The 12179-nt window shown below is 37.3% G+C and overlaps 1 protein-coding gene across 7 annotated transcripts in view; it reads left to right on the forward strand.

Annotated features, from left to right (window-relative positions):
- Positions 1 to 10037, forward strand: part of UBE3A (ubiquitin protein ligase E3A) — a 97549-nt gene extending 87512 nt beyond the window's left edge. For all 7 annotated transcript variants that reach the window (XM_004271637.2, XM_033431412.2, XM_033431411.2 and 4 more), the window contains 2 exons: positions 1405 to 1548; positions 2579 to 10037. In XM_004271637.2, coding sequence (XP_004271685.1) covers positions 1405 to 1548; positions 2579 to 2699 — 265 coding nt within the window. In that variant the 3' untranslated portion in view covers positions 2700 to 10037. The remainder of the gene's footprint in view (positions 1 to 1404; positions 1549 to 2578) is intronic.
- Positions 10038 to 12179: the final 2142 nt, after the last annotated feature.

Genomic DNA, 12179 nt, shown 5'->3' on the forward strand with positions numbered 1-12179 from the left:
TAAAGAAGATGTGGTACATATGTACAATGGATATTACTTAGCCATAAAAAAGAATGAAATAATGCCATTTGCAGCAACATGGATGGACCTGTAGATGATCATACTAAGTGAGGTAAATCAAATAGAGAAAGACAAATACCATATGATATCACTTATATGTGGAATCTAAAAAAAAAATGATACAAGTGCACTTATTTACAAAACAGAAACAGACTCAGACTTCTAAAACCAACTTAATGGTTACCAAAGGGGACAGGTGGGAGGAGAGATAAATTAGGAGTTTGGGATTAACATATATACACTACTGTATATAAAATAGATAATCAACAAGGACCTATTCTGTAGCACAGGGAACTCAGTATTTTGTAATAACCTATATGGGAAAAGAAGCTGAAAAAGAATGGATATATGTATAACTGAATCACTTTGCTGTACACCTGAAACTAACACAACATTGTAAATCAACTATACTCCAATATAAAATAAAAATTAAATTTAAAAAATGCATTCTTTCACCAATTAAAAATGTTTTTAATTGTTTTCCAAAATCTTAAAAATTTTTATCTGAGAAGTAGTGTGTATGTTAAATTTATGGATTATTATTCAAACAAGCATGCCAGGATTGCTCTTAATGTGCTTGCATTTTGTTTTTAGAGTAAGTTTAACAAGCATCATTATAACATGACTTTTATCACATAGGTTTTAGGAATGCCAGGGATTAAATTATTCTCTTAAAATAACTGCAGATGACAGATATATCAGAATAATACCCCATCTCCCCTTCCCCAGCACACACTATTGATATTGATTATATAATAATTGTATACTTTTTTATTAGTACTTTTAGGTGTGTGGGTTGTTTTTATTTTTTTCTTTTCCTTTTCTTTTGTCTCTTATCTGTATCACCTTCTACCCCAAAGTTGTGTAAGATATGAGCAGACAAAGAAAATAAAGGACAGGTAAATACAATGTATACACACATGCACACACGTAGACAAAGAAAATAAAGGAGGGGTAAATAAAATACACACACACACACACCCGAAGACATCAGGAGTTAAGTTTTCACAGTACACACATTTTGTCTTTTGTTTGTTACTGATTATATATTTACAGTTTACATAATTATTTCCTTTTGTTGGACACTTAGGTTTACCAGTTATTGCTGTTGTAGATAATGTAGTGATGAACAAAAGCTTTTATATTTTTAAAAACTGTTTCCTTAAGATAAATTTGCGTAGTGGAATTCCTAGGTCCTAGATGACCAGAAAAGAATCTTCAGGGTACTTGATATTAACTTCCAGGTTATCTCCTATTATGGTTTTAATGCAAATCATAAACTTACATTAGTGCTCGTTATAATGAACGCCAAACTAAAATCAGTATTTTATCTTTTCTTATTAGGGAGTTCTGGGAAATCGTTCATTCATTTACAGATGAGCAGAAAAGACTCTTCTTGCAGTTTACAACGGGCACAGACAGGGCACCTGTGGGCGGACTAGGAAAATTAAAGATGATTATAGCCAAAAATGGCCCAGACACAGAAAGGTAATTATTAAATTGTGACTGTATACTGAAAACCTTGCATTCCACATTACACATGTGTGACGTATCCAGAAGCTTCTGAGCACTTTTGCAATTTTATATAGAAATCTCCAAATCACATGAAACATTAGTTCAGAGAATATTTTGCTGTTAATGTTTGAGAAAATTTTTAAACACTGGCCAGGTTAAAAATTATTATGGAGTTCACTTGATTTGAAATTTTAAAAATTGGTGTGATTAGTTTTTGGTTGAGAATTTTTTAATTGAAAGCCATATTATGTCATCTATTTAGAATAGTAAAGTTGAGGCTCAGGAGATTGTCTATTCAGCCCTATATTATGCTAGAATGACGAATTTCATAGTCCTTACATTGTGTTTCCTCTCCGTCGTGTAAGTTAACATTTGGTGCATAGTGACCGTATGTGAGCAGTAGTATATTTAATAGCTTGAATGTATAGAAACATTTCTATTAGTTTTCTACATTATTTGATATTATTTGGTATTGTCTGTATTATTTGGTATTAATGTAAGTTTATTGGTTATCAAATCAATTACATAGTCATACAAGAATATTTCTAATAAGCATTAAAGAGCCCAGACTTTGAAATTTTGGAAACGAGGTTTGAATATATTACCTCCACCTTTGAGTAAGTTACTTAATTTCTCAGTGACTTCAACTCTACAGTGGGGAAACTGACACCCAGTCTGTAGGTTTATTGTGAGAAAATTTAGTTAAATGAGCTCTCAGGGTTAAGTACCTAAAACAGTATCTGGTATGTAGTAATAATTTTGTGGATGCAATATGTTATCATCAACCATCATCATTATTAGCACTGAGTAATTTATGAGATAGAGACAAACTGCAGTTTGGTAGTTGTATGGCAAGAGCAGAAAGATTATCCATGACTTGTATTAATGTATAGTCTGCATTGCAAACCATCTCAACATATATACCATCTAAAGTAGGATCATTTAATACTGAGCGTATTTCCCATGACTTATTTTCCTATTTTTCCCCTTTCTTTCTATATAGGTTACCTACATCTCATACTTGCTTTAATGTCCTTTTACTTCCGGAATATTCAAGCAAAGAAAAACTTAAAGAGAGATTGTTGAAGGCCATCACTTATGCCAAAGGATTTGGCATGCTGTAAAAAAACAAAAAAAGGGGGGGGAGAAAAAAATTTAAAATTTTAATAAATATAACAAGAGGGATAAAATTGGTGGTGATAGTGACCCAGTACAAAAAGGCTGTAAAATAGTGAACCACAGTAGTCACCTATGTCTGTGCCTCCCTTCTTTATTGGGGATATGTGGGCTGGAACAGCAGATTTCAGCTACTTATATGAACAAATCCTTTATTATTATTATTATTTTATTTTATTTTTTTGCGTGAAAGTGTTACTTTTTCTTTCACTTGTATGTACAGAGAGGTTTTTCTGAATATTTATTTTAAGGGTTAAATCACTTTTGCTTGTGTTTATTACTGCTTGAGGTTGAGCCTTTTTGCATATTTAAAAAATATATACCAACAAACTACTCTCCCAAGGAAAATATTGCCACCATTTGTAGACCATGTAACCTTCAAGTATGTGCTACTTTTTTTGTCCCTGTATCTAACTCAAATCAGGAGCTGTATTTTTTTTTTTAAACAATTTGCTTTTGAAACTTGAAGTCTTGAAAACAGTGTGATGCAGTTGCTGCTGTTCTAGTCCCCAAAGAGTTTTCTGTGCAGAATCTTAAAATCAATAAAGATGGAAGGGAGAACTTGAAATGTTTAACTGCAGCCCTCAGAACTTTAGTAACAGCACAACGAATTAAAAACAACTCATGCCACAGTATGTTGTCTTCATGTGTCTTGCAATGAACTGTTTCAGTAGCCAATCCTCTTTCTTAGTATATGGAAGGACAGGGATTTGTTGTTGTCGTCACTGTTGTTGTTGTTGTTGTTGTTTTAAGTTTACTGGGGAAAAGTGCATTTGGCCAAAAGAAATGGTAGTCAAACCCTTTGCAAGAAAGGTAGGAAGTTTGTTGTTTATTATAAACATAAAGCATGTGAAAGTGCACTTAAAATAAATTTTTTATTAATTGCTTATTACCCGCATTTTAAATAGACAATCCAAAGTCTTCCCTTCATGTTGCCATCATATCTAATCAGCCATTTTATCAAGGCACATGATCAGTGTTGGAACATAATGGAAAGGATGGCTACTGTGCCTTGTTTTACCTAATCATACAGTAAGCAGAGACCTGGAAGTGAATGGAACTATTACTCTATAGTCCTATTTACATTGTCTATCCCCAAAGATTAAAGTTTATTTCAAAAAGTAAGTGTTAAATAATACTTTCATGTACTATGGAAAAGTACAGGTTGGTTTAAATTACTGGACATTCAGAAGTAAGTAGTTTCTTCCCCTTTCTAGTCTTCTGTGTCTGTGTTGTTAATTTCTTTTATTGCAATATAAAATAAAAGGATTATGTATTTTTAACTGAGAAGAGACATATTGATATATCCTTTTACTACAAGTTACAGCTAATGTGCTGAGCTTGTGCCTTGATGATTGTTTTAACTGACTATGACAGATCAATTTGATGATTTGTTTGAAATTGGCAGGAAAAATACAGCTTTCAAATCATTGGAGGGGGAAAGAGGATGTCTTTAAGAATTATTTTAATTCTTTTAGTAATTGAGACTTAACTGTTATGTACCATAATGCTAAATAAAAGTGACATTTTTCACCATAATTCAGTGGAAAAAGAAGACATTGCTTTCCATATTGTGATAAAGTAACATGGGGTTTTTCTGGGCCAGCCTTTAGAACACTGTTAAGGTATGTACACTACCTTGATGCAAGGGACCCTCATGCTACTACAGTCATCTTAAAAGGCCTCTCATTCCTGTGCTTCTTGTGTATAATGAAAGTGAGAATAAGAGAAATCAAATACTCTGGGGGCGTTTTGTATAATAAATTCATGAAGAAATTTGTGTTCTTTGGTTCTCAAGTTTTATTATCACTATAGTATTGAAGTTCTACAGTTGTAATAATATCTGTGTGAAGTTTTTGAATAGTAATTGAGTATAGGTTATCAGACATAGAATTCACATCAAATAGACTTTTAACAAACAGTTGAAAATAAACCTACTCTTGAAAATATTTTAAGAGAAAAATTCATTGGTTGTCTAGACTAATTGCTCTCACTTGCTTAGTAACTAATTATCCTGGGCATGTTACCACTTCTTTTTTCATTGCCTCCTTTTCACTACTGTTTACAAAACTGTCACGGAACAATATCTTTAGGAAGAGGAAAAAAAATAGAAATTTTGACTGTAGTAGATATCTACCCCAGATGTCATGTTATAAAGTACTCTTTTGCCTGGATCAGCAGGAAGCTCTGGAGGAAATAAAGAACCATAAACTAAAGTAATTGGTTTTCCAAATAAAATACAAACTTTCTCTTATATATCATTGTTACTGAGTATTTCAAACATACAATAAAAACACGGCCTGTAGCCAAACTTCTCTGGAGCCTGGCCGCTTCAGCAAATTGAGTTGGATTTCCTCCCCTATATACTTTCCTGGACTGTGCTTAGTTGTGTGATGAAAAAAAACACGGCCTGTAGCCAAACTTTTCTGGAGCCTGGCCGCTTCAGCAAATTGAGTTGAATTTCCTCCCCTATATACTTTCCTGGGCTGTGTAGTTGTGTGATTAAAAAAAAAACATGGCCTGTAGCCAAACTTTTCTGGAGCCCGGCTGCTTCAGCAAATTGAGTTGGATTTCCTCCCCTATATACTTTCCTGGGCTGTGCTTAGTTGTGTGATAAAATCCAATGACAACTTCCCTAGCTTTATTTTGGGATACATACCTAAGCAGGGAGATACACAAAATGAGGCTTCAAACAGCACTTGCTGATGGTATTCATTTCCCCATTGGCACAGGTCCATCTTACTAGAAAAGACATGATTGTAACCTGGCAACATGACTCCCTGTTCCCATAATACCATGACTGTGCTGGGATTTCAGGCCCCTTTAAGGGGTTTTCTCAAGAATTTCATTCAAACTGTCATTGGAAGGAGTGTCTTCCCAAGGCTGCTCTCTGTAGTCATGCTCCCCTTACCTGTTTACCTTAAATTTCTTTTTTGACCTTCCACTGGCTTCTAAGGACCATCTTTACCCTCCCTACCCCTTCCCTGAGCTGCCAGAGAATTCAAAGCACAGCTTCCTTTGGCTCTCTCTTGTTGTCTTTTACTACAGTGTTAGTGTATAATTTCCTGGGGAGGCTAGAGAGTGTTACTAGTGCAGAGTCTCAAGACTTTTTCTTTTCCCCTATTCAAATCCAGTAGTTGACTTTTGTTAACCACTGTAGGAAGATTTTGGTGCAGATGTGTCCCTGTGAGAAATGCTGCTAAACTATTGCTGTACCACTAAAAATGCTCTCCTGAAAGATACTCATAGCCTCCTACTTGCCAGTGAGAACTCCAGTAACCTTGGCAGCACCCTGAACTTGGTTCATCTGCTACTGTCCCTTTTTCAGTTGGATGGATACTACTATAATTGTAAAGTTCTGGTCTGTACCTGCCCAATTCTGTCTGTTATTCCTCCACCACTCAAAAAGATTCTTCCTCAAATCCATGTCTTCTGCTCAGTCTCTATCCCCAGAATATGTTTCTGGTACCTCAAAATCAATGCACTTAAAAATGAAACTCTTATGTCTGTACCTACCATTTATTGTTTCTTCCTTAAAAGCATCATTTTCAACTCAGAATCCCTCATCCCTCAGTTATCACTGCTTGTATCATTTCTTTCCCCCTCCATCCTTCAACATACTTCCTTTCAGCCCCTGATCCTCTGACTCACCTGGATGCTGTTAGTAGCTTCCTAACTCATCTGCCTGACTAACGTCCTCTTGCATTCTTTTTTGTTCTGCCAAAACACAATTTTGCTAATTTAAATATCCTTTGCTTCAAAACTTGTTCCCCTTTGAATAAATCTGCAAGCCTGCATCCAAAACCCTCCATAGGCTCAGCCCCACCTCCTTTTCCAATTTTACCATCAGTTACAGGCATGTCTCCCTGCGTCCCCACCCACATCTTATTTACCATCAGTTACAGGCATGTCTCCCTGCATCCCCACCCACATCTTAGCATGCTGTGTTTAATTATTTCATATTTCTCAAGTAACCTTGAAGGCCAAAATTTTAAAAGCGCCTCACCCATAAAGACTTCTTCATCAACCCCCAGAGTGTCTCTGTAACCTAACAGCAACCCAAACTTCCATGGTAGTTCATGCATGGTTGGGCACATCGAACAGTGAGGAATCACTGGGATTTTTCTTTTTTTCCCATAATTATTACCTGATGTGGGCAGATTCATGGGGAAGATTGTTTATCTTTGTGCCTCTGCCATGTAGTAGTTGCATAATAACTTTGTTAAAGGATTAGCTCTATTTTTCCACTAGCTTGTCAATCACTACCTGATGAATGATTGAAAATGACTCAGCGTGCCGTAGAATGTTCAATGAAGCTTCTCTTTTTTCCGCTAAAGATGGCCTCAGTCTCCTGTCTCCTCTCCCTCCTCCCCCAAAAAGGTTTTTATTTTAAATATTTGAATATTTAGTGGCTAAAGAACTTGCTCTTGGAGGAAGTGGCTCCCCAGAATAACCGGCTCTGTCATATCAGCCTGTGAAACTGTAGGTTACTAAGAGGGGAAGGATGAAAAGAACAAAGTCCTTGAAGGCAAGATTTTCCTGCTTTATGGATGTGCTCTGGCAACCAGGAGCCTCTGTGCAGCCAGCCTCTGTGGCTACACTCCTCTCCCAGTGGAGATGGGAGCGGGTGTCTTACACCATCCTGTTGTTGCCAAACCCTCACATCAAGGAGCTATTCTTTGCTAAATACTGTGTTTTTTATATTAAATGAAGCACTCACCATGATGAATACCTGTTTTGCCAGAACCTTATAACCATTGCTACAAATTGACCCTTAAATCAGGATTCTTATGTTCAGCTGAACAGGATCTGGAATAATTATCCTATCTTCCAGTCTCCAGGAAACCATAGAAAATGTGATGGGCATGTGTCTAGTAAATAGTGCACAGATTGAGGGTACAACCTTCAGAGTTGGATGACTGGGTCTCAGTCCTGGCCCTGCCCTTCCTTCAGCTTGGATTATCATATCCAAGACTCAGTGAAGTTGAGATACAGATGCTAGGCAACCTGTTGCAAGACAGAAGAGGGAATCCATTGAGAGGCTGGAGATGCTTGTAGTGATTTCTTTTACAGGAGTTGACCCTCATCTACCTCAAAATGGAGGAGGAGTGTTTTCCCTCATCTTTGTTTTTTTAATTAAGATAATTCACATAATAAAATTCACCCCTTTAAGGTATATAATTAGTGGCTCTTAGAATATTCACAAGAGTGTGCAAGCATCACATATAATTCTAGAGCATCTTCATCACTGCAAAAAAAGAAAAAAATCTTGTACCCATTAAAAGTGACTGTCTCTCCCCGCTCTCCAAGTACTAACCACTAATCTACTTACCTACTTTTTGTCTATAGATTTGCCAATTTTGGATATTCCATATCAATAGAATCATACAACATGTGGCCTTTTGTGTCTAGCTTTTTTCACTTAGAACAATGTTTTCAAGGTGCATCTATGTTGCAGTATGTTTCAGCACTTCATTTCTTTTTATAGCTGAATAATATTGTATTGCTATACCATATTTTTGTTCATTTGGTAGATATTTGTGTAGTTTTCACTGTTTGGCTATTATAAGTACTACAACCATGAACATTGTGTACAAGTTTTTATGTGGACATAAGCTTTCATTTCTTTTGGCTATGTACACAGGAGTGAATTCCTGGGTCATATGCCCAATCCTTTCAAGGAACTGCCAACTGTTTTCCAACGTGGCTGCACTATTTTACATTCCCACCAGCAACTTGAGTTCTTATTCCTCCACATCCTGGCCAACACATATTATCTGACTTTGATTCCAGCCGTCCTAGTGGGAGTGAAGCGATATCTCAGTTTTGATTTGCATTTTCCTAATGACTAATGTTGAGCATCTTTTCATGTGCTTTTGGCTGTTTTATCATCTTTAGAGACATGTTTATTCAGAACATTTCCCCATTTTTTGATTGAGTTGTCTTTTTATTATTGAGTTGTTTAATTCTGATGCAAGTCCCTTACCAGATAAGTTATTTGCAAATATTTTATCCCATCCTTTGGATAGTATTTTCACTTTATTGATGGTGTTCTTTGAAGTACAAAAGACTTTAATTTTGGTGATATCCAAATTATCTATTTTTTCTTTTGTTGCTTGTGCTTTTGGTGTCATATCTTAAAGAATCATATGTGTCTTGTAGTTTTAGCTCCTATATTTAGATCTTTAATACATTTTTGCATATGGTGCCTTGTAGGAGTCTAGCTTCATTTTTTGGCATGTGGATATCCAATTGTCCAGGCACCAGTTGTTGAAAGACTTACTTCCCTGTGACTAGTGTTGGCACCCTTATGGAGAAATAATTGACCGTAAATATAAGACTTTATTTCTGGACTCTCAATTTCATTCCATTGACCTATATGTCAGTCCTTATGCCAGTACTACATTGTCTTGATTACTGTAGCTTTGTAGTAAGTTTTGAATTTGGGATGTGTGAATCTTCTAACTTTGTTCTTTTTCAAGGTCATTTTGGCTATTATGGGTGCCTTGCAGTTCCATGTGAATTTTGGGGTCAGCTTATCAGTTTCTACAAAACAGGCAGCTAGGATTTTGATAGGGATTGTGTTGAATCTGTAAATAAATATGGGGAATATCGCTAATTTGACAATACAAAGGTATTCAATTCATGAACATGGTTGTCTTTGCATTTATTAAGGTCTTTAATTTTTTCATTGATGTTTCATAGATTTCAGTGTACAATCTTGGTTTCTTTGGTTAAATATTTTCCTAAGTATTTTATTCTTTTTGTTCTTTTGGATTTTCTATATACAAGATCATGCATCTGCCAAATAGAAATAGTTTGACTTCTTCCCTTTCACTCTGGGTTCTTTTTATTTCTTTCTTTTCTAAGTGCCCTGGCTAGCACCTCTAGTACAATATTGAATGGAAGTGGCAAGAACAGATATCTTTATCTTAGTCCTGATTTTATGAGGAAAGCATTTAATCTTTCACCATTGAGTGTGATGCTAACGGTAGGTTTTTCATAGCTGCTTCAGGTTGAGGAAATTTTCCTTCCCTTTCTAGTTTTGAGTGTTTTTTCTCAAGAAAGGATATTAGATTTTGTCAGATGCTTCTTCTGCTTCTGTTAAGATGGTCATGTGGGTTTTGTCCTTTATCACATTGATGGATTTTGGTATGTTGTACCAACCCTGCATTCATGGGGTTATCCTACAGGTCCATGGTACACAAACCTTCTAATATGCTGCTGGGTTTGTTTTGTTTGTATTTTGTTTAGAATATTGCCGAATAAAGGGCACATTTACCAATGATGAGGCTGAAGTGTATGTTTCCTATAGGCCACACCCACATGGGGTCGTTGTAAGAGACTGGTCATGAGCCGTCTTGAAAATTACCCTGCACAAGTGGACTTCCTGCTCTGGAGCAAGGCATCCAACATCTGAGTACCATCAGATGTAGAAGCTGTGTGAGGAGAAGAAATTGGAAGCTACCAACCAAGCCAGATGTTTCAGTTGGGGTTCCCTGGAGAGTCTGCTTCATGAAAGATAGACATTAACCCCCACCTCTGCCTGAAGGCTCAGTATCCTATTACAGTTGCACCAACTGGATAAGGCAGGATTCTTTTCTCTAATTCCCTCCCTTCCAGAAGGGCCAGACATAGCTTTTGAGTGAGAAAGTAGGTAAAGTGAGGAAGAGCCTATCTTCAGGCTTCCCACTCAGAAGAAGCCCTGAGCAAGAGTTATGTCTTCAATTAGGGGAGAGAGTGGCCTTTTGACGTTTCACTAGTGCGGATTTCATACCCAGAAAAATAGATGCTTTGTTTATTACCTGTAAGTGACCAGAAAAACTACATGACCTGAGAATTCATTCCTAGAAAAACAAATCCAGAGCCAGAGAGCAGACTTGTAAAAAGAAAAACATTGTGTTCTGCTGCACCATCCCCCTTACTTCCTTCCTGACACACAGGTTCCTCATTATGTAGTAAATCAGACCTATAGAAAGGACTTAGGCACACTTAGGATGGTGCTAAGGAAAGATCTCTAAGGGAGATTTCAAACCTACCTCTAGTCCTATTCCAAATGAAGTGTGAAGTTTTTTCTGTTCACTAACATTTACCTGGCAAATAGCAGTTGAATGCTAATCATGTTACAGGTTTGCTGAGGTTTCAGATTGATTTCAGAGCTGCTTTGTTCACTCAAGGAATCTTTTATGGGGAGACAGAATCTAGTGGGCCAGACATACATATAAACCACAAAGCGTAATAGACGTATGTAGAAATACAGTTCGGACAGAGAATTCAGATCCAAAAAATTTTCAGTTAGGAGGTGAAGGATTAGCTGAATCTTAACGGGTGGGTGGGTGTATACTAGGCAGACAAGTGGAGGGTGTTCAGTATGCCTGAGTGTAGGGCTCAAAGGGATCAAGACAGGATTGGAAAGGAAGACAGGTCAGATCATGAAAGACCTTGTAGACTTTACCAATGACTTTGGACTTTTATTTTGCAGATACTGTAATACAAAGATAATTCATTTTGCATTTTATATGTATTATAACACGGACTGGAGGAGCATAAGTGCCACGCGGTCTTTGTAGTTAGGAGACCACTGCCATAATTCTAGAATGGTATATAAGAGCCTGAGAATAGAAGGGAGGGGACAGTCTAAGATACATTAGGAACTGGGACTGGGTGACTGATTAGATATTCCTGGGAGAGAGTAGTCAAAGATAAATCCCACATTTCTGGTTTGGGTTAATGGGTTGGTAGTGGTGGTGTGGGGTCTACAGGGAAGAGAAGCAGGTTTTGGAGGGAACATTAATACTCTTGGATTATGTTTCAGTTGAAGTGTCTGAGAGATACACAAGTGGAGCTGTTCAGAGGCAGTTAAAAAAAAATAAGGGTTTAAAGAAAAGCCTACACAAGATTAAAATGTATGGTTCTTCAGTATAGATGAGCCCTTAGGTAATCACCAGGGAAAGGGAATAAAGGAAGGAAGAAAGAACATGGACAGAATCCCTGGAAAATGCTAGCATTTGAGGGTTACACAAGGAAAGGAAAATGAAAAGGAGTTCACTTATTTGCTCATTTTTATCTGTGTTCCACTAGAAACCGAGCCTGATGAGGGCAGGGACCTTGTCCTTTTTTTCTTTTTTTTTTTTAGCGGTACGTGGGCCTCTCACTGTTGTGGCGTCTCCCGTTGCGGAGCACAGCCTCCAGAAGCACAGGCTCATCGGCCATGGCTCACAGGCCCAGCCGCTCCGCGGCATGTGGGATCTTCCCAGACTGGGGCACGAACCCGAGTCCCCTGCATCGGCAGGCGGACTCTCAACCACTGCACCACCAGGGAAGCCCAGGGACCTTGTCTTAATCATGGCTGTGCCCCCAGTGCCTAGAGGAGAATGTAAACAAGCTTTGTAGAGCTACAGAGCAACCAGGTTGCCTCAGAAACCCCT

Source organism: Orcinus orca, chromosome 2 (genome assembly GCF_937001465.1).
Source record: "Orcinus orca chromosome 2, mOrcOrc1.1, whole genome shotgun sequence".
Classification (NCBI taxonomy): domain Eukaryota; kingdom Metazoa; phylum Chordata; class Mammalia; order Artiodactyla; family Delphinidae; genus Orcinus; species Orcinus orca.